At 39.0% G+C, this 22390-nt stretch overlaps 1 protein-coding gene across 2 annotated transcripts in view; it reads left to right on the plus strand.

Moving 5' to 3' along the window:
* Positions 1–22390, plus strand: part of LOC112047258 (hemicentin-1) — a 95265-nt gene that overhangs the window by 58175 nt on the left and 14700 nt on the right. For both annotated transcript variants that reach the window (XM_052885358.1, XM_052885359.1), the window contains exons 3-5: positions 19203–19349; positions 20200–20386; positions 21132–21326. In XM_052885358.1, coding sequence (XP_052741318.1) covers positions 19203–19349; positions 20200–20386; positions 21132–21326 — 529 coding nt within the window. The remainder of the gene's footprint in view (positions 1–19202; positions 19350–20199; positions 20387–21131; positions 21327–22390) is intronic.

Consider the following 22390-nt stretch of genomic DNA (forward strand, 5'->3'; position numbering starts at 1 on the left):
AGTACCTATCTTTACCTTTACCATCAATTAGTACCATCAAAAAAGTAGGTGTCTGAGAAAATTATGAATTATTATAAGGCAAAGTTTTTAGTGTTGTAGGAGATTATTTCTATCTACTGAACCACGTTTGAATATTCTTTTACCAATAAAAAACCACGTAATTTGTGTTGTATGGTTGTCATGGGCAATATTTTGTCCCCGTGCTCTCACAGGAATAGAAACAACGCGGTTGTAACCGCTTGTATAAAATAAACCAAGCTTATAAAATGAAGAAAAAGTTACAACCTAACAAGCGTTTTTTTTATATAATAGATAAAGGATATAAGTAATATAGTTCAAAAGAAAGTGATAACTTTATGTTCATTAAAATTTATTTTAGCGTGATATTATTTTATTATAATATTGGTAACAGCAGCAGCAAAGTCTAAAAGATGGCTTGAAAGGAAAACGCCTCACCGTATTTTACGCATTGAGAAAAATGTCCCTTTGTACGGTACGAATAATAAATAATAATTGTTGTTATTATAAGCTTGCAGGGAGCTGCTGGATGCTCACGGCTCGAGAGTCAAGACCGTTGTGTTTAGAAATCCATACAAGAGGCCTATTTCCAGCTGTAGACGTCCATCGGCTGATAATAATTCTAAGCTTTATTTAATTCATAAATGGAATGCCTATAATAATAGACTATGAAAATCTCAAAAGGGTTACCATGTGTGTTTGACGGACAATGTAGACTCTCATATGATTTTAACTCATATCCCTGTAGGTGCTCCTATGTTATTATACAAATTATCTTTGATTTGTTGGATTTGTCTTTGTCCGGAATAACAGAATATTGAATAATTTAAATATCGAATATGAAGAAAAGAATCGGGATGAAAAGTAGTTATATCTCTCATAAATTATATGTATATTGAAAGGCTTTCTTGACGATGATATATTGAGAACTTTCATTGCAGGCCATCAACGTCCCGGGCAGAGCAACGACTGTTGGGTCCGCTAGTTTAATATAAGTGCCATGTAAATGAAATACGGCTACAGAAAAAAATCCTTCCTACAGCTAAAAATATTGAATAGCTGTATTATATTTTTAACCGACTTCCAAAAAGGAGGAGGTTCTACGTTCGGCTGTATGTATGTTTTTTTTTTTAATTTATTTAATAGAATCAATTCAATAATATGCAACTAGGTTAAGCTGCTCGTATTTACAGATATTCGTACTTAATAACGTAACTTAACGAGTTATATTATTTTAAGCTCTTTTAAGCTGCTCAGAGAGCGAGCAATCAACGTGCGGCAACACCATACAGATATGATAAAATATTTTCCAATAATTAGTAACTACGTTTCGCTCAGCTACTCAACAATATTCAAATTTAATAAATATATTTACGTAAATTTTAATATCATATTTACGTATATATACTTATTTAATTATTTATATATATATATATATATATATATATATATATATATATATAATTACATCTAATGTACCTGTTGCACCTTCCCGCTCTTTTTTCGCAAGTTCTCTCGTCAGGGGTTGCCTGGTAGAGATTACTTTTAGTAATAAGGCCGCCTTTGCATGCTAAGTTTAAATTATCTTTTTAATGTTTTAATTTATAATTGTATTTTTTGTGTGCAATAAAGTATTTCTTCTTCTTCTTCAAAATAAGAGAGAATATTATAGGCAATATTTTAATGGATCAGTACTATACTAGGATACAACCCTAATATAACCTTAAATTTCTTGCCGCCGGAGTCACTACTTGATGGCATGATTACGAGTACCTAAGTATTTAAAAGTGCTTTTATAGAAACCTACTTGAAATAAATGAAATATCCTAGCTTTGCATATTTTTTGGTAAAACTACGCTTACGAAGCACACAATAGCGGAGTAGGCCGTATAAACCCAATACCTCGTGAATTCACAATACCCATTGAATGCTTTACGACACGGTACAAGGACGTAAGCCCAGTTTGAACTCCCAAGTGTTCTAATATCCCGATTCATATTAAAGGCAGTTCAGAATTGTTTGGTATTCTGGAATAGTTACTCGAATAGTTGTTTCGCTTTGCACATTATCATTATTAGTTACTAACAGCAAGAGAAACAACAAGAATGCTTTTGCCTAAACAATAAATATGAGAGTGATCGGCTGATTACTTTTTTATTTGAAATTAATTCAAGGATATCGCAGCCTTAAGTACAAATAGCGGTCTTTTAGCAATTAAGAATGCTTTGCCGGTCTATATTCGATTGGATTCCATTCACAAAGTATGTACCAGTGAAGGAGAATATAAGCGGAGTTGACATTCATCATTGGCAACCCATATTCGGCTCACTGTTGAGCACGAGTCTCCTCTCAGAATGAGAGGGCCTTGGCCTTAGTCCACCACGCTGGCCAAATGCGGATTCGGAGGGTGTAGGTTCGAATCCGGTCCGAGGCATGCACCTCCAACTTTTCAGTTATGTGTCTTTTAACAAATTAAATATCATGTGTCTCAAACGGTGAAGGAAAAACATCGTGAGGAAACCTGCATACCAGATAATTTTCTTAATTCTCTAGGTGTGTGAAGTTTGCCAATCCGCATTGGGCCAGCGTGGTGGACTATTGGCCTAACCCTTCTCTGATTCTGAGAGGAGATTCGAGCTCAGCAGTGAGCCGAATATGGGTTGATAATGATGATACATGATGACTAATCAGCTGCTTTTTTACTGTGGGTTAATTATTAGTTATACAACTTAACAGCGACAATGTCCTACAAATTGCGTGGTATGTTGTATCGCACCGACGCTCAGAAATTTGTAATACCTACCTGGTAATCCAGTAATCTACTAAAATCAATAATTTCCGTAAATAAAAAAGTTGAACGTCTCATCATGATGAAGCTACTTACGGAAAATTAACTTGATAGTAATAATCACTTGATTTGTTCCACGGATCCCGGGCTAGTTCATTTTGTAGATTTAATTAGAATTCGTATGTGTATGTGTGTATCGTATGTGTGTACGTGTGTATTCGTATGTGTGTGTACCTCTATTGTACACTAAAATGAGATAGTACGATTGAAATTCAATCATTGCAGGATCTATAAAGTACCTACCAACCTCTACTATAAACGTATGTTTATTCAGTACGTTTAATTGCTTTCAATGTGCCCCCATAATCCTTTCCCAATGAGGGTGCCCATTCATTACACACGTTAAGCACCTTGTTCAATCGCGTGTTTTATCTTAACAGACATTTAGTTCCTTGCAAGCACATAATCGATGCAACGCGTCCATTGAAACTCCCTCCAACCGTCGTTACGTATCACAGAGCCCGGCGCATTCATACAATACAAAGAAGCATTGAATCGATCATCAAGTTGGATATTAACACTGGTAAAGCCTCTTCACACAGATGTTTTGAAAGATTTAATCAAAGATTAACAACAGTGATATTTGACGGACTAAACGGCCCAGCTGATGCTGTCGCCTACTAACAGAAAATAATTTTGCAGTTGGAAAAGAATCGTAAATAGCATGTTATGCCTCATGTGCCTGTTACACAGTAGTGTATTTAACTAGGGAAGGCATTACAATTTTTTTTTTTTTACAAGTTAGCCCTTGACTACAATCTCACCTGATGGTAAGTGATGATGTAATCTCGGATGGAAGCGGGCTAACTTGTTAGGAGGAGGATGAAAATCCACACTCCTTTCGGTTTCTACACGACATCGTACCGGAACGCTAAATCGGTTGGCGGTACGTCTACGGTAAATTGCACAAAATAGTAAATTCTTTCTCTATTACGTGTTCTTAATAAGTCTTTATGGTAGCCAGTGCATTTTTTCATCTATGAAGTGCAAAGTTACACGCACCCCTTCAGACAAGATACTCGTACATGGCACTGCTTCTTAACAGAAACAAGGACGATGTTAAGGTAGGAGTAAGGAAGAAGTAAGTGCACATAAGTCAAAGTCAAAGCCAAAGCTTGACCGGGTCCGCTAGTTTAATAAATCCGTAGTTATTCAGGACGGAGACCAAAAAAGTCCAAAAAATCAAAGACCATAAAAAATTGTCCAGCCGTTCTCTAGATATAGAAGTGTTCGAACAAACCTGATTTTGTTTTATTGTAGTAAGATAATAATGACTGATAGCTTTACGTGCTTTTTTTTTTTTTTTTTTTTTTTTTTTTTGTCGCTGGGAAATGCGTTTACGCATCCCGTCCGGAGACTCCACAGTCGGAGCTGTGCAGTCTACGGTCGGGTATGTGGGACTCGCTGAACACCAGAATACCCACTAAAACCCAGCGGGGCCACCTGCGTCATATTGGGATGTAAAAGGATCGCGAAGTGCATGCACTTTGACATCCCGACGCGCTCTTCGCTTCATCTGGAGGACGCTAATATGGTGTGTCTGATTTATGACGACATATTAGTATCCTCCCGCGCTGGACTCTTTTCACTGGGGGCCCACGGCTGGGGGCCGTTTCCTCCTTTAACAGAAGGGGGGCAACAGCTGTTGCTCCCCATTATGTGCCCCGACGACAAGCCCGCATCAGCACAGACGGCGCAACGCATAGTGCCCACGCACCCCGCCGCCTTGTGTCCTTCTCCACCGCACCGGAAGCACAGTCTGCTCCGGTCCTTCTTTGAGGGGCAAACGGGGCCCGTGTGCCCCATACTCATGCATCTAAAGCAGCGCAAGGGGCGTTGCTCAAGTGCACGGACATCGGTAGAACTCCAGCCAACCAACAGCCGCCCAGTGTCACAAATCTTCTTGGCTGCGTCCACCGGGCAGTGAACTATAACCGAGCCCATTCCTCTGAGCCCCGGCTGCACGTCACCCACCTTCACTGCAGACTGAAGACAACCCCCAGCCCGGGCTACCGCCGCTGCAACTTTCTCATCCGTGGCAGAATCGTCTAAACCAGTGACCCAGAGGGTCACCATTTTTAATGGACGGTTAACATCCGCTATACCGTCCAATGCCACCCTAAGTCGTCCAGCCAGTACCTCAGCTTGCTCCTGTGTCTGCCCCTGTGGCAGCTCAAGGAGTCTAGCTCCCGTGGCGGCTCGTCGTATTTTCATACCCGCACCAATGCCCAGCTCTTGCAAATTAATTTTTTTCTCAGCCAGTTCAAGGACCTGAGCATAGGTCACCCCCTTTTTTGATGCGTCTGACGTCATCGTAATAATAACCGCGGCGGTTTTAGGAACAACGACGCTTCGCTCAGCCTTTTTTGGGGTAGCTGCGGGAGGGGCCTTCGGAGGATCCGCTGGAGGTGCAGCAGCGGACGTTGCCGGGCGAGAGGTCTTCTTCCCTTTCCTTCTTACAACGGTTGCCCAGCTATCTGCAACCGGCGACGCCCCACTTGAGCCAGCAGTTGCTGGTGTAGCTCCAGGGGACGCCGCCGCTGCTTCAACGTTATGGATTATTGACTCCGGTGGATTGACTGTCTGTTGAGTAGCTGATCTGCGATCCGCCCCCAGAGGGGGACGAATAATCTTCTGTGGAAGAAGACGCTCCTCGATGCCGGCAAATCGGGCATCTAACATCACCCCGACCGAGGACACAATTGAAGCCTTGAATGCTTCAATTGTGTCTGCATCCAGTGTAGGTGCCGCGGTGCTTTTTGCCGTCACACTTTTAGCCGCCGTTTGCATCTCGGAAAACTCACGTCGGTGAGCCTTCAACTTCGTTTTAATTTTTTCAATCTCGTTACGTAGCCGGTCATTGTCCTCACGTAGCCAGCGATTCTCTTCAGTCTCCGCCCGAGACGCGAGAGCCTCCACTATTTCCTGAAGTTCAGTCGCCGCCTCTTTAAAACGCCGTACAAATGAGCCCTTCAAGTTGTTGGACCGAGTGGCCATCTGCATGATGGCAGCGACACTCCGGCCCGCTGAGGCTCTCAACTCCTCAGACGTGAGTCCCGAGTGGTCCTCAAGGCATGAGGTCCCACTGACCGTCCCCTTCTCTGGCTCGAGGACAGGCTCCATCATCTCTCGTCGAACGATTCGGTCGTTAAGCATCTTATTAAAGGCCTCTTCTCGAGCTTCCTTCCGAGCGGCCAACAACTCCGCTCTAGCGGCACTAATCCCCGTGCCACGGGGCACCGGCGTCATGGAGCGTGATGAGTCTCGCGAGCTGGGCGAGACAGACTCCTCACGCCGTGAGAGCCGCGTAGCCGGGCCTAGGTTACGATAACCTGGGACCACGCGGCGACTTCTGCGTACAGGCGCAACCTCCATATTTGCCAACTGATCGTCGGCCATAATTGAATTTTACCCGCCTGGCAAGTCAGACGGGTCTGTGCCTAGCGATCAGCAGCTCAAATTACAAAGTAAAAATTATAATAACAAACTAGAAACATTAAACTAAACACCGACATCGAAATAACAACAACTTCCCATAAAAGGGTTTTTTTATTTACTCTGAAATACAATAAAGACTTCCCGAGAGTTCTGAAAACCCACAGACTAATAAAACAAATAAGCTAACAACAATTCCTATTATTCAACCAATTTTAAACATTTAAATGTTACAAGCGCGAAGTAAATTATTACTTAGCGCTTGTAACAAGTATCTACTTCGGACTCAAGCCACCGCCCGCGCCGGTCGGCGGAGTCTAAAAATAGATTCGAATACAATACAATCTCTTGCAATACAACAAAACAGTAGTAGATATTTTAACTAACAAACAACGACTCCCCAAAGGCCCTGAATGCCCCAGGATTTTTTTAAACAATCTAACAATACCAACACCTAACTTTTCAGCCTTTTTAAAAACAACTTCAAAAAATTAGAGCGAAAAGCGACTGCGCGCACGTCTGCTCGCGACGGCGTCCCGGCGCGGAATCCATAGCTTTACGTGCTGCCTTAACCGGGGATAATACTAAAATACTCTAAATCAAAGACGCATAAATATTCTTGTAACCAATAGATAGAATAAAACAAATCCTAAGAAGCCTATATCTTATGCTCGAAGAATCAACCTAGGCAATTTTGCTAACGTCCTACCTGCCGAGTATGTAACGGCTAATGGCTATTAAGCTTGAGTAGTGTCATGCGTGAAGCTAGAGTCAAAGCCAACTGAGCCCAGCCATTACTGACAACTGACATATATACCTACGAGTAAGATCTCATCTGGATTATATTAATACATACATGTATCGATCTTTCACATCTCCCTTGCTGCCATTCTCATTAATCCTTTCATGCTATGTTCGTCGATTTAGAATACTCTCGACCTGGCCTTTATTGAGAATATCCTGTATTTGGTCCAATAACGTTCTCCTGAGCCTTACCCTTTGATCATTCCATTCACCCTAGCTTTTTGTTAATCTCCTTTCATCCATCCTTCTACGTGCACAAACTAATCTATGCATAGATTTCTCGATTTTAGTAGAAATTTATTTCAATTTAAACCTGCTTTATATCTAAATTAAAAGATAATAAATATAAAGTAAATGAATTTTATTCTATATTTTTTTAAACTCCATATTATAACGACATAAATACAAAAACAAGTAGCAAAGATAAAATGCAAGTGTGTTAAAGCCTTAACTAATGCCTAATATAGTAAAAAGTCCCTGTATTCGGTTGATGATGAAAATACACTCAGCTATGATTTGAGGGGTGCAAGCAGAGGGCATTGTTAAGTAAGGGTAGGTTATATTGTTCTCTAGTTCTTGAGATGAATAATTATGATATCGATCCTTTTATTTCTTAAAGCGTAGGTACTAGGCATATATAATCAATACATCAATCACACTAATATATAAATGCGAATGTTTGTGTAAGTATGTATGTTTGTTCCTCTTTTGTTTAGCGGCTTCTGAAGCGATTTGGGTGAAATTTGGAATAGAAATAGATTTTACTCTGAATTAACACACAGGCTGCTTTTTATCTCGAAAAAACCTATAGTTCCCGCGGGATTTGTGAAAAACTGAATTCCACGCGGACGAAGTCTCGGCCGTTCGCTAGTATTATATATAACTAAAATTGAAAAGTCAGTGCTGTGATTTATACAAAATAACAGTGAAAATAACTGTTTATCAAGTGCCTATAGTTATTTACACAATACCAAACCACAAACAAACTTTTTAAAAATGTTTGTCTATCTGTTCTGTTCTGTTCTGTTTCTGTTTGTCCTAATCCTAATGTGTTTGGGCTAATCTTTGAAATGGCTGAATCGATTTTAACTGGACTTTTACTGGAAGTTAAAGGGTGATATAGAGCATTATAAAGGCTACTTTGTATCCCGAAAAATGCCACGGTTCCCGCGGGATTAGTGAAAAACTGAATTACACGTGGACGAAGTCACATCCGCTAGTTAACAATAAGATTGGGCCTAATAGAACAATTCTTTAAATTATTTTTATTAAAATCATTCTTCTTCAATTTTAATACTTCCTTAAATCAGTTACATAATACTTAAAAGGATCCAAATGGAGCCGTTATCGATGTATCAGCTCGTAGCAATGGCAACGCGTTGGCGACGAACCCTGAATATTAAAATGTGTAGTCACGAACGCGGAATTCGTTCCTATAGGTACATTGATGTACTGATGATGTATGATGATATGACAAATGATCGCTTCGTGTGGGGTCCATTTGGATCATAATGGACTATCCCCTTTTTTTAATATCCCCTTGTTAGAAAGTCCAGATCCATAGAAATATCACATAAGGATAATGGGAATTGTCGGCCTATTGTTTTTATATTGTAGGTTAATAAAAAAACAATTTTATCTTTCTATATGTAGGAAAATTATTATCAGAAATACGTTTTCGTCTCATTAAATATCATAACAAACATTACACAACACATTCTATAACAATATTATGTAAAGGCATCAAAGTTTGGAAAATATTAATAAGAAAAGTTTCTGATTTATCGCGTGTGCTAGTTTCACATTTCTTTGTATCCCATGTGTGTTTAGTAAAAATATAAAAGTTTGATTGCTCTCTTATAAGGATCACAATATTGTTAATTCGAAACGAACATTACCGATGTCATTACCTTGAAGAAGAAGAAGAGAAGAAGCTTTTGAGTTTTTGCCGACTTTTCTCAACAGAACCGACCTCCCAAACCAAATCTTCACAAATAGTCGAACTTACGATGTCTTATAAGTGCTTGCTAACTAGGCCTAATTAAAATAAATGAATTATAAATTTGAAAACCATAGAGTTAACAAACAAAAACTTAGTAAAACTGTACAAACTCAAATCATTTACGTTTATTAAGACAGCGACGTGTAAGAAATAACAAAAGTTAAATAAATGCTACCTTATTTGTAAAAGACCTGCAGATAGCATAGGTACCGGTGACAGTTGCCTCATGACGTTCTTATTACTACTACGTACTATTTTTGTGAAGCGTGGCAAACTTTTAAGAGTGAAACGAACTGTCACAGTACCCATGCTATGTGAAAAACACTATACGAATATTTCCAAGTTATCAATTTGCCGTTAAAATTTACTTTGAGTAACAAAATGCCTTCTTATTAACTTGCATACTTGCTTCTTGGTCTAATTTATCGACTGTTTTTAAAAATGTTTATTATAAATAACAAGAGAATCAAATTCTTATTAATTTGCGTACCTCTTCCTGATCTATTTATCGACTGCTTTTAAAAATATTCAATATAATTAACAAGAAATTTTAAACTTAACTTGGTATTCAGAAAGAGCAGAAACCGGTAAGTAACTTACCGGTTTGAGCTTTTTATGAATACCAAGTTAAGTTTAAAATATTGAACGTTTGACAGATAGTTACATTTAGGTATTTGTTCCTTTTGCCGTGGAGATATCTGAGCCCATGGAGTCGCAGTGCCAAAAAAAATCTCCAAATTATTTCACCGCAGCTAGTTGTCTCAACTGGTGACAGAAGAGCTGGCTCATTTTTTGTGTAAAGAATCAGCCCGACTGTCCAATGCGCAAATGCAACTAACATTCTTGGCCCATTCAACGTGGGCAAGATTTGTATATATAAAAGGAAATAAACTATTGGGCTGAAGTTTCTTAAAAATATAAATATTGTACCTATTACATCCATCACTGCTTAAATTTTGTGTGTACTCGTATTCTGCTTAGATAGATATAGTAGGAACTAGCTGCCGCGCGGTTTCACCCGCGTGGTTCCCGTTCCCGTAAGAATACGGGGATAGTATATAGCTTGTAGCCTTCCTCGATAAATGGGCTATCTAACACTGAAAGAATTTTTTAAATCGGATCAGTAGTTCCTGAGATTAGCGCGTTCAACCAAACAAACAAACTCTTCAGCTTTATAATATTAGTAATATATAATAGGATGGGCATAAACACGAGCTTTACGTGAACTTTAAAATGCTTTCAAAGTTAAATCCCTGTTAGATAAGGTCTAATGCCTGTTTAAAGTTAAACTACATCTGCACATAGAATTACGGAAACTATCTTTTGAAAGCATTGCGGGGTATTAGGTTAGTGCAGCGAGCCAACTTGTTTAGAACTTGCTGTTCTTTGGGTAAATACTCGGAGGTTTTTTGTTTTCAGCAATACTGTATTTGAAATCACGCAAAAACACACTTTGTCGCAGTCTAACATTTAAGTTTAGTATACGAACTCGAACTAATTGTTGTCTCAAAACATTCGAATTTTCGAAATGCCGGAATAAAGAAAAGCACGTATATAAGTTATTCATTAATTAGGTACAATAATAACAAACTGAACTTATAAAAAAATCTAAAGTATTTTGTTAAAAATAGTTTATTAAATATTAGATTAAAGATTTCCTTATTACAATTGTACTTCCTGCCTTCAATCATTTTTACATTTAGTAATAAAAGGTGTCTGTTTATTTTTCGTACCATAGAGATCTACAGCTAACGATTATTATCTATCACTTATCACTTATAAGTAATATATATACTAAATAAACTAGCGGACCCGGTTAGGCTTCGCTATGACTTAGGTGTACTACCCCTACCCAACACTATCCCTACCCTACACCTACCCTACCTCTTCTCTACCCCTACCCTAGAATAAAAATCAATCAAAAATCTTAACGTAATTAGATGACATATAGTCATACATTTTTAGCTTCCATGCAATCTGACATTTTTCATTATTTAAAGTAGTTATAAACACACAAATAACAAAGATATTAGTAATTTTGTTTGAACGCCCATACAAATTTATCTCAGCGACGTCGTGAGCGTTTATTAGCGATCCATGGCAGCGCCGCCAAATTGATCCTTTAAAATCCTTGTAGTTCCGAAAGTAATGATCACAACCCTGTTACTTCTACAAAATTTCTTTACTAGTAGCATACTCTTAATTTATAACTGTCATCATTCCGATAGTACAACGTCTGTCGAGTCAGCTAGCTATAAACATATATGTAAAAGCAGGAGTGTGCAATATGTAGCAGGAATCCCACGGCTCATAAAGCGCAGGGCGCGCCGCAGGATGTGCGCCGCATTGTTCTTGCTAATCTGTCTGTCCGTACTGCTGCTGCCCGAAACTGTTCGCGTTACGATACCATATTGCGAATGTACGTTTGCTGTATTCAAAAATAAGCTGATACGTCTGCTCTGCAACGCGTCTAATGGAATGCAATACCATCGATGAAATGGAATGCAATACCATTGATTAAATGGAATGCAATACCATTGATTAAATGGAATGGAACATTGTACAAGCCACTCGTGACCTTAAGCCCAGCTTAAGTGCTTGATGTTTTGTGTTCACGGCTATTCAATGCTATTTCGGTCCATACAAACTTTTCTAACAAATATTTTTTATTTATTATTTCACAGGTTTAGTTAAATAAATAGACGAATACAAATCGAACTTTCGATTGGTATTGAATTCGTCTATTTTTTGAATTTATCTCAACTCTTAAGTAGGCAGTTAAGTATAAACAAGTACCTAAATCGATACCTACTAGTAACTTGTAGGTCTTTATAATCAATAATTTATGAATTAAAGTTAAGTTAAAATAAAGATTATTTTTATGTATACGAATTCATTACGATCACGGTGGTATAGGATTGATACAAAAAAATCAGAAAATTTGGCACCGAGCAGGTAGGTAGCGTAGCGTGCCTTACAAATACGTACAATGCAAAATGCCCGTCAAACTGAGGAACGAGTTGATATTGATACATCAGTGTTTATAATATTTTTACTGACTGGAAACTATACAGAACATAAAACATTAAAGTTAACGCTTTAGCAAAAGAAAAACCAAGGGAGCGGGGCCCGCGTATCCTCATATATGGAAACGTACGCTAATGTATTTGTATTACAAGAAAATAGATTTTAATAACATGTTACGTAGAGTATACTTTAGTTAGTATTATAGCACTGTTGCCTTGCACTAAACAAGTACTAACTTAAGTTTACTCTATTAACATACATTTTCTTTTAATATAAATTCCATTTTCTCGAGAAAACAAAAGATCACCAGTGACAAATGGGAATTTTTTGAAATAAATATTTATATCTGTTAAAGGTAGTAGCAATGAATAAACAACTTTCAAATCTAAATTAAGGCAAGGCAATGAAAGGTAAACTTCCGTTCTTGACGACCGCGACCTGCGACCGCGCGACCACTTTTTCACATAAATTCATACTAAGCAGTGGGTCGCGCATCGCAGGTCGCGGTCGCCAAGAACGGAATGCTATCTTAAGTTATTTTTCAAACACTGAAGATGAAGAATAACGTCATAATTTCGAATTATGTAAGGAGTTTCTTAGTGTGCTATATTTTACATTAAATGTGTTCGTTTGTGTACGGAGTGTACAAAACTAAATATGACAGAAGCATATTCCATTATTCCGTGGTAGACCGAATTATAAATACCGAAAAGTAGAGCTACTACTAAATACGACCAAAACACTTTTAGCAGATAAAAACGTTTCATAGAATACGTACTCGTGTGTACCTTAAACCTCATTTGGTAGATAGTAATATGTATTTTCTATATTCTCCGACGCGCGAATTCTTAATTCTGAATAAGCTGCGAAGCAGCTCTGTTATTACTTCCAAACAGCGGCTTACCGAACCTACGCCGCGCCTTCCTAATTAGTATCCGCCATTGCTTTTTTTGTTCTAGCGAAATTACAGCACGGAAATAAGAACTTCGTATTGGAAGTTGTTTTATATTTTTGTGTTGTTATTAAAAATATTGCTTCAACGCTAATGAAAACTGTACAAGACGCTTAAACATTTCATCTTCAAACAGCCTGTGAATGTCTAGCAAGGCTGGGCGTCACTTCTTAAACTTACTTATTTAGACGAGTCTGAAAGCCACTAGGCTCGAATGGTGGGTTGGCAAGGGTATTAATGTTTGACTCATTAGTCCCGCGGTTAGCTGGATACGCTACGGACAATGAGGTTCAGAATCCCGGGTCAGGCCAACAAAAATAATAGGTTATCGGGAATTTTCTTACAAGAAAAATCTTAATAATAGCCTCGAATTGGGAAGTTGGCGGTGGACTCCCGTACCTCGGAGAGCACGTAAAGCCGTCGGTCCTGCGCCTGATCTCTCAAAAAGTGAAAAGTCGGGCGGATGGATTAATAGTTAAAATAACACTTACAAACTTCCCAAACCTGCGCTGCTACTGAGAATTTCTCAAAACAAATAAAAGCTCAATGCTTCATCAGTCCATGAAAGAATATCATTATTGGAACCCGCTTAAACTAACTAAACCAACGCAGCTGTTACAATCATTATATGCATGCATTCGTGAGTTGATTCCATCGAATTTCCCTAACATTGATTGGTCTAATTCGGTAGCGAAGTAAGTTCGTTAAACCGCTGCTACGTTTGGTAAATCACAACAGGCACTGTTTATGCACTATATCGGAATACTAAAGAGTCGGTAACGTAACGTGCCTTACCCGCAGGCTAATTTTATGCTTTTACAATCAAGTGTTCTACGTAGTCGGTAGAAAATATTGACGCTTTAAAGTTGTCAAAAACTATATTTTCCACAACTCGACTGTGTAAGTGCCGTAGGCTCCTTAATTAGACCTAAGCGGCGTTACTGATGAGCTCCAAAGGCAGAAGCAGAAGAGATGAGCGGGTATCTCTTTGAAGACTCGGACATAAGCTTTGAGGGCCGTTCTGGAAGAGTGTTCTGGCCTGAGGGTATCAGATCGGGCGTCCCTGAGATCGTGAGATAAAAAACCTACGTCCAGGTGACGTTACAGCCCGTTCACACATGGTCTCCGTTTTACTGGTCCATTTTATCGGATACGTTTTTTTTTCATCGATGGCGCATGGAGTTGTATGAGCGACTTCACATATGGTATTCAGTATACAGTTAAAAAAACAAATACTGGATGAACTTGATGAAAAAAGTCATCGAATACTGGATTAACGGAATAAGTATCAGTCATGTTTCCGTACAATTTAACTGAATAGTAAACTGTACGGGGGTAAGGAGGAATTTAAACTCTCGCAACTGACTCATAAGTAAACTGTAAAGTCTTAGCGCCAAAAGTGGTTGCTGCCAGTAACGTCGATTTTTTCTTTTCCAATTATTTTTTTCCTTTATGTACCAATACAACACGACAACGTTCATCCTGGTATACTGCGAATATCGCATCCAGTAATGAAGGATACGTTGAACGTTATACGGCGCTTAAGTGTGAACAAAGCATAGTTTTTTGTCTACACGGAGACTATCTGTGAACGCGCTCTTAGATATCAGTGCCCTCGTCTTTGCCGGCGAAGACACTGTGTAGCTTCTGTTAGTGTTGCCTGTCCTTAGGATCGTAAAGGACGTTTTTGAACGTCTAGATCTACAATCGGCGTTGGGATCGGGGGTGTAGTTGCAGAACACAGTTGGTAATGCATTGGTCGATTCCTGTGTCAGGCTGTGTAGGTACCTAATACTTGCTAAGCTTTTCTTTTGTTTTTTTGAGACATTTTCAGTAAAAATTCTCAGCCCAGGTTAGGGAAGCTGGTGGCGTTATGCCCCCGTGCGTCGGAGAGCACGTTAGTATATCCGATCCGGTCATTATCATTATCACCTTATAGTGGTCGTTAGAAACCCCAAGCATAGCTCGCTCCATCGCCCGCTGAGTGACTTTGAGCCGCCTTATAAGGCCCGTAGTTGCTATGTTGCTATGCTTAGGGTTTCTCTGCGTGATCGAATCAGAAATGAGGAGATCCGCAGACGAACTAAAATCACTGATATAGCTCAGCGAGTCGCGAAGCTGAAATGGCACAATCGGCAGGCCTAATAGTTCGAAGAGCCGATGAGCGTTGGGGTCCCAAGGTGCTGAAATGGCGACCCCGCACCGTAAAACGCAGTATTGGTCGACCCCCCACTAGGTGGACCGAAGACATCAGGCAGGTTGCAGGGAGCCGCTGGATGCTGGCGGCTCGAGACCGTTTTGTTTGGAAGTCCATGGAAGAAGCCTATGTCCAGCTGTGGACGTCCATCGGCTGATAATGATGATGATGATGATGGTCGTTAATGACAATAAAGCTATCCGAAAAAGTAATTTCGGCGGGGTATAAGTGCATTTACAAAGTTAGAGTTACAAAAGCTTTTGTACATTCCAAAGTAAATAGAAGTAGGCAACGTTTGAGTTTCGTAACGTAAGTAATCTTTATTACAATCTATAGTATAATGTACCTATTGAAATCATCAATACATGTTTTTTCCTACCAGTCCTTAACCTTTTCTATTAATATATACCATTATACGATATAATAAACCATTGCATTGTTGACACCCTATTCAAACGCAAAACAAATGTGACCCACCTAGCTCCCGGATTCCTTTCAATCGCTGCCATTCCCTTTTCATTAGGATCATTATTCATAATGTCTTTATGTTATTTCATTATTATGCGCGTACGTTGAGGTATTTCATGTCGACCATTGACGTAAGTTGATAGCCTACTGATCCTTACTGTCTGGGATTAAATATTTCTATTAAGCTGCTTCATAACAATTTTATACTCATTACATGCGCGGATGCACATAGTTCGAAGAGCCGATGGACGTTGGGGTCCCAAAGTGCTGGAATGGCGACCCCGCACTAGTAAGCGCAGTGTTGGCCGACCCCCAACCAGGTGGACTGACGACATCAAGCGAGTTGCAGGGATTCGCTGGATGCAGGTGGCTCAGTATCGCGATGTTTGGAAATTCCTACAAAAGGCCTATGTCCTGCAGTGGACGTCCATCGGCTGATATGACGATGATGATGATGACATGCGCGGAGATTAGGCAAGTCCGGACTCTAACCCATTAAAACCTCGACGGCCTTTTTTGACGGCTTTCGTGGCGCAGTGGTATGCGCGATGGATTTACAAGACGGAGGTCCTGGGTTCGATCCTCGGGCCGATTGAGGTTTTCTTAATTAGTCCAGGTCTGACTGGCTGGGAGGCTTCGGCCGTGGCTAGTTATCACCATACTGACAAAAACGTACCGCCAAGCGATTTAGTGTTCCCGTACGATGCGAGCGGTTTACCACTACTCCCCTCCTAACTCACGGAACATTTCATACTATCTCGGCTCATGACGACACAAGCCGATCGATCGAATGACTTACTCGCGCCGAAAAACTTATCATAATAAGTGATATATAACTTATAATTAATATATGTTAAAAACATTTGATTTGACCATCATAAAAAATAAAAAACGTTTTATTTTAATCATGAAAATTAATTTCGGGAACCCTATGTGTTTTAATACTGTACATAATAACACAATATGATAGACAACAGATTGTCACTTTATAAAACATATACCTAAACCTATCTAACTACGACTTTAACACGATGCGAGCAATTATTCTTATAGTATAAATTATGTATTAAAATGACAAAGCCATTGTTACTGATATGAAAACGTAAATAATTATTTAACGTTGCACTCCAGGTAATTGTGTCGTGCATTATATCCGACAGTCCTACGAGTAGTTAATGAAGTGGTATGTTGTATAATCGATTTGATGTAGGTATATGTCGATTTGATGTAGGTATGGACGGCCGCGTGGCGCAGTGGGTAGTGACCCTGCTTTCTGCATCCACGGCCGTGGGTTCGATTCCCACAACTGGAAAATATTTGTGTGATGAGCATGGGAGTTTTCCAGTGTCTGTGTGTATTTATACATTATATAAGTATTTATATGTAGTATATAATTGTATATTAATATTATAATATCAACTATCTTAGTTAACCATAACACAAGCTACTCTGTATGCTTACTTTGGGGCTAGATAGTGATGTGTATTGTTTAAGTAAATACATTTATTTATTTATTTTACTTATATGTCTCAGCCATCGATTTGAAATCGCCAGCTAGTAGGCCATCTAGGCCGTTCATTAATTTTTTATTTTTCATCTAAATTTCACATAAGTACAATGAAAAGTGAAAATTTTGTAGCCTAAAACAACTTAACGTTTACTCACCTAGAATCATCATTTCAACCCATATTCGGCTCACTGCTGATATCGAGTCTCCTCTCAGAATGAGAGGGGTTAGGCCAAAACCACGCTGGCCCAATGCGGATTGGCAGACTTCACACACGCAGAGAATTAAGAAATTTCTCTGGTGTGCAGGTTTCCTCACGATGTTTTTCCTTCACCGTTTGAGACACGTGATATTTAATTTATTAAAATGCACAGTTTGGAGAAGCAACTAGAACAAATCTATTCATACAGACATTTTTTATTTATTTAACATTTTATTCTTTTCTAAAGAAAAACAAATACTGCTTAAATAAAATAAATATATAATTATAATTGCTTAAGATGGTAAAAAATGCTATGCAAGCTTTATGTACCGAGGCAGTCCCCGAGTGCCACGTGTATTTTTTTTAATAAACTTCCTTTACGGTTCTGGGTTCTAGCTTGGTTCACCATGATAGTAACATGCAATATTTGCACATACCTAACATTCTTTGAAGATGTATTTAAATATGGCTTCGCCTGTAAACTCACTCTGTCGGCCCTACATTCCCAACAATCATTCAGCTTCACCTAGGTACTCTACCTTCGTACGGTGGATTATTATTATAGGTAAGTAGATCAGAAATCGAATTGCGGTTTTTGCCAAGCTTTTCTCGACGCCGCGCGGTTTTACCCGCGTTGTTCCCATTCCCGTACGAATACGGGGATAAAATATAGCCTATAGCCATTCTCGATAAGTGGGCTATCTAACACTGAAAGAATTTTTTAAATCGGATCAGTAGTTCCTGAGATTAGCGCGATCAAACAAACTAACAAACAACCAAACTCTTCATGTAAATTAATATGCAATTCCGAAAAGGGCACATGTCTGTCCAGGAATTAAAAAAAAACTAATTATTTTCCAAACTAGTGTATAATTTCTAAAAACAACTATTTTGTTACATTTTGGTGTTAATTAGTTAATTGCATATTCAAATAGGTTTGAGATATTTTTCTATTACTTGTGGTATATGACGATGTTAACGATGAGCCGATATCTGTGTATGCGAATTAAATTTCAACTTGATACCTTCACGCAGCCCCGAAATAAAGGATCTTGACCAATCCTATCATACTTCCTACTAGTCCTACTTCCTACTAATATTATAAACGCAAAAGTTTGTATGTATGTATGTTTGTTTGGATGTTTATTACTCTGTATAGTCCATGGATTTCCGAGATTTGCGAAAATCTGATGATTTTGATGTTTTGAATGTTGGTTACTCTTTCACACCTCGGCTACTGAACCGACAAAGATATAGATTATAGTCTAGATTAACATTTCTACTTTAGATTCCGGAAAAATCCATGGCTTCCGCGGGATTTCTGACAAACTGAATTCCACGCAAACGAAGTCGCAGGATCTAAGTAGTATTGTTATCGCCGCGTAGCAACGACTTGCGGTACGGACAGCTTCAGTGTGCTCGTGGCGTTGGTGCCGTCCACATAATTCTTTATGGGTTACTTGGGATAGGCGGGGAGAGTGATTTGAGTGGAAAAGGGGAGTGTTTGATATCAGTCAAAGGATTCTTTACCCTACACACATCGTTTACAAGTGCGTGACTCCACTCAAGGTCATTCTCTGACATTCTAGGGTCTTATTTTGGTTACAGTTTGATTTGTTAATTAAGTTGTCCTGACAAGTGTTGTGAATCATAACCTTTGTTCGACATTAGTTTTCTTATATTTGTGATCACTTTTGTGAGTCCTATAATAGTATTTAGTGTCAATATTTATTTGTTTACAGCCGGTCGGAATGTTCCGGAACAAATACGAGTGGGCTGCCGGAAACACATCAGGGGGCGACTGCTCGATATGGGTGCGCGACGCGGAGCATGAGTACGACGACGGCCAGTGGCAGTGTCAGGTCTCTTCTAGCGACTATGATACCCTAGTAAGTATAAGTACTTTATTGGTTTTGGCTTCATTTTAAATTGGCAACACCATTTTTAGGGCCAATAAAATCGACAACCGGCAGTTTAAATTGTCCTATATTTTATAGATTGCCATTTTACCATTGTGTACCTAGTTTCATTCCTAAAATCGTAGGACAGATGTCTAAAAACTTTTAAAGTAGCGCGTATAAAAGTATAAGTATAAGTAAGATTCACAGAGTCTAGTGCTGATTGCTGAGTTGTATATTACCAATAAGAAAGCTTGAACAAAAAATCGGCTTTCAGAGTTACGAATTGTATGGGGTAATCTCTGATTATATTGAACCAAGTTTTAAAACGATTTTAACACTAGAAAGCTACGTTATTTGTGAGTTTCAAAGGCTATATTTTTTATCCCCGTATTCTCATGGGAACGAGAACTATGCTGGTGAAACCGCGAGACGACGGTGGCTAGTCTATACTATTATTTGTGATGTTGTAGGGGGTGATTTCTGGATCTACTGCATCAATTTTGAAAATTATTTTAATACTAGAAAGCCAGGTTACCTGTGAGTGCTATAAGTGCTATAATAATAAAAATATTATCTCCATATTCTCAAGGAAACGGGCACTACACGAGTGAAACCGCGTATGCTAAGTAATATAGAGAGGTAAAGTTTTTGATAATGTAAATTGTGGAAAATGTTTGTGTGATGAACATGGATGTTTTCCAGTGTCCGGGTTGTTTATATGTAATCAGCCATTTTTAGTATCCATAACATAAGGTACGCCATGAAATCGATGTGTGTCTTGTCCAAATATATTTATTGATTCATTACTTACATTATTTGTATTTGTTTAATATTCCAGGACGCACAAACCAGTTCACCGATCGACCTGGTCGTGCGGGTGCCACCCAAAATTCCCCCTCGGCTCCTGTACAACGGCTCCCTCGTCATGCCGGGGCAGAACATCACGGTGCCGGCTGGTGGAAGAGCCACCATCGTCTGTGAAGCAAGATATAGCAACCCACCAGCTTACATTGAGTGGTATTTAGGTGAGTTGCTTGAATGTAAGCTAATTCTCACTTCGTATTCCTCGGGCTTCCCTCCTTATGTTACCAACTGGGGTATTTCGGACACATTATGCGGCGTGGTGACTTCAGCTTTGAGAAGTTGATAGTAACGGGCATCACTGACGGGAAAAGACCGATGGGCCGCACGCCAACACGATGGGCTGGCCAGCTAAAAGAGGATAAAAAGACGAATTTCTACACGCTAAATGGCCACCAACAGAAGCCGATGTAAAAGGTAGACAGGAGGTTGAAATCTTACCAGGACCACGATCTACAGAAATGAAGGAACGACCCCACAGAGAGATATAGTTGCACACTATTTAAAAATTTGGCAACCCTGTTTATGGTAATTAGTGGTTTGCTTACAATTTACGTTGAGTGTAGACAGACTGAGGCTCTAGTCTCAGACCAATTATTGTATAGGGCCTGCCTCGCTAGACGTTACTTTTCTGTCATAGTATAAGATCAACGATCTAATGCGATTATAAAAACTGTCTGTACCTATAGAATCGATGTTAAATAGTTGTAATCGTGTTCGTCGGTTCCGTAAAAATACCTTTTTGTGTAATTGAATTGTGTAACAAACGGGCAAAAACTTCTAGTTTAGTATAAGCACAGTGGTATAAGATATGTACAAAATTTAAGCTCGTTTTCCTCAGAAAATGACAGACAATTTTGTTCGTGACTATGAGTGCGATATAGGCTCTAGTATAAATTTTCGTTATAGGAAAAGAACGTCTAACGGCGTGGAGCCAAACGAACTCCACGGAGACGGAGCGGCCCAGGGTGTGGGCGGCGCGCTCTGTCCTGGAGCTGGGCGCCACCAGGCCGGCGCACGGCAAGCGGCTGACGTGCCGCGCGCACCACCCGTCGCTCCTCCCCCCGCACTACAGGGAGTCCTTCACTAAGTTGGATGTTACATGTAAGTGTTTCAATAGGGTAGTTGACTCAATCAAATTTAATATAAACATATATTAAATTCGTGTAGAACATGGAATAAGGGTACGAAATATATCGATATAAATTTAATACAAGTTAAGGATTTCATAGAAAACTTGTTTTGAAAATTATGTATTTAATTAATTTTTCCAAACGCTGTCGACCAATTTGTGACGTTACCATGTTACATGATGTCACAAAAGGAATAAACGTCTAACTAATTACTATCTAATATTATTTATAGAAAACAATACTTAATTCCTTAACGCAGAACGCAGTAAACGCAAGTCATTTCATAACTCATTTATTTTAAATTAAGTTTCATAAAATTTTAATCAAAATATACATATTAACTATTTATTTATGCATCGAGTACATATGGCTTTACTATAGTGTTTCTAGCGAAGGGTTGCCACAAAGCTGTTATGGCTATAGCCGTGGCGTCTCTAGCGAAGGGTTGCCGAAGGGTTGACGATGCCGTCTCAAGCCTGGAGACCTACTACTTCTTAAAGCCACCATCGCCCAAACTCCATAATTGCCCACCGTACTGTGCTAATGTAGAAGCTAGGGCTGAAAAACTATTACTGTCTGGCCATTATGGCGTCTTAGGCCACTATGTTTTTTATTCCTCACATAGATATAAAAATCTGGTGTCACTGTTAAATGCCATTGTCCTCGAAAACAGCTTGACCGGTTTTGATGAATTTTTATATGTTTATTCAATTGGTCATATTTTTATATGTTGGTCATATTCTTTTTATAAAGCAAAAACAACGTAACGGGTCAGCTAGTATTATTCATAATAATTATTTATTAATTATCTTTAAAATCTGCTACGTATCAAAAATTTTATGGAACAGTTAAAACAGTAAATCAGATTCTGGCTTTTAATATTGTAACAAAAAAGGTTAACTTGTCAACGCTAATTCATAAATATGCATGAAATAATTGAAAAATTTTCAAGGTAAAACATAAAATGTTTTTATGGTTTTAATAAATCTGTAAGTCGCTTACCGACTTATCCAGTGTCAAAATGTTTTAATTAAA

This window comes from Bicyclus anynana, chromosome 14 (assembly GCF_947172395.1).
Source record: "Bicyclus anynana chromosome 14, ilBicAnyn1.1, whole genome shotgun sequence".
Lineage (NCBI taxonomy): Eukaryota > Metazoa > Arthropoda > Insecta > Lepidoptera > Nymphalidae > Bicyclus > Bicyclus anynana.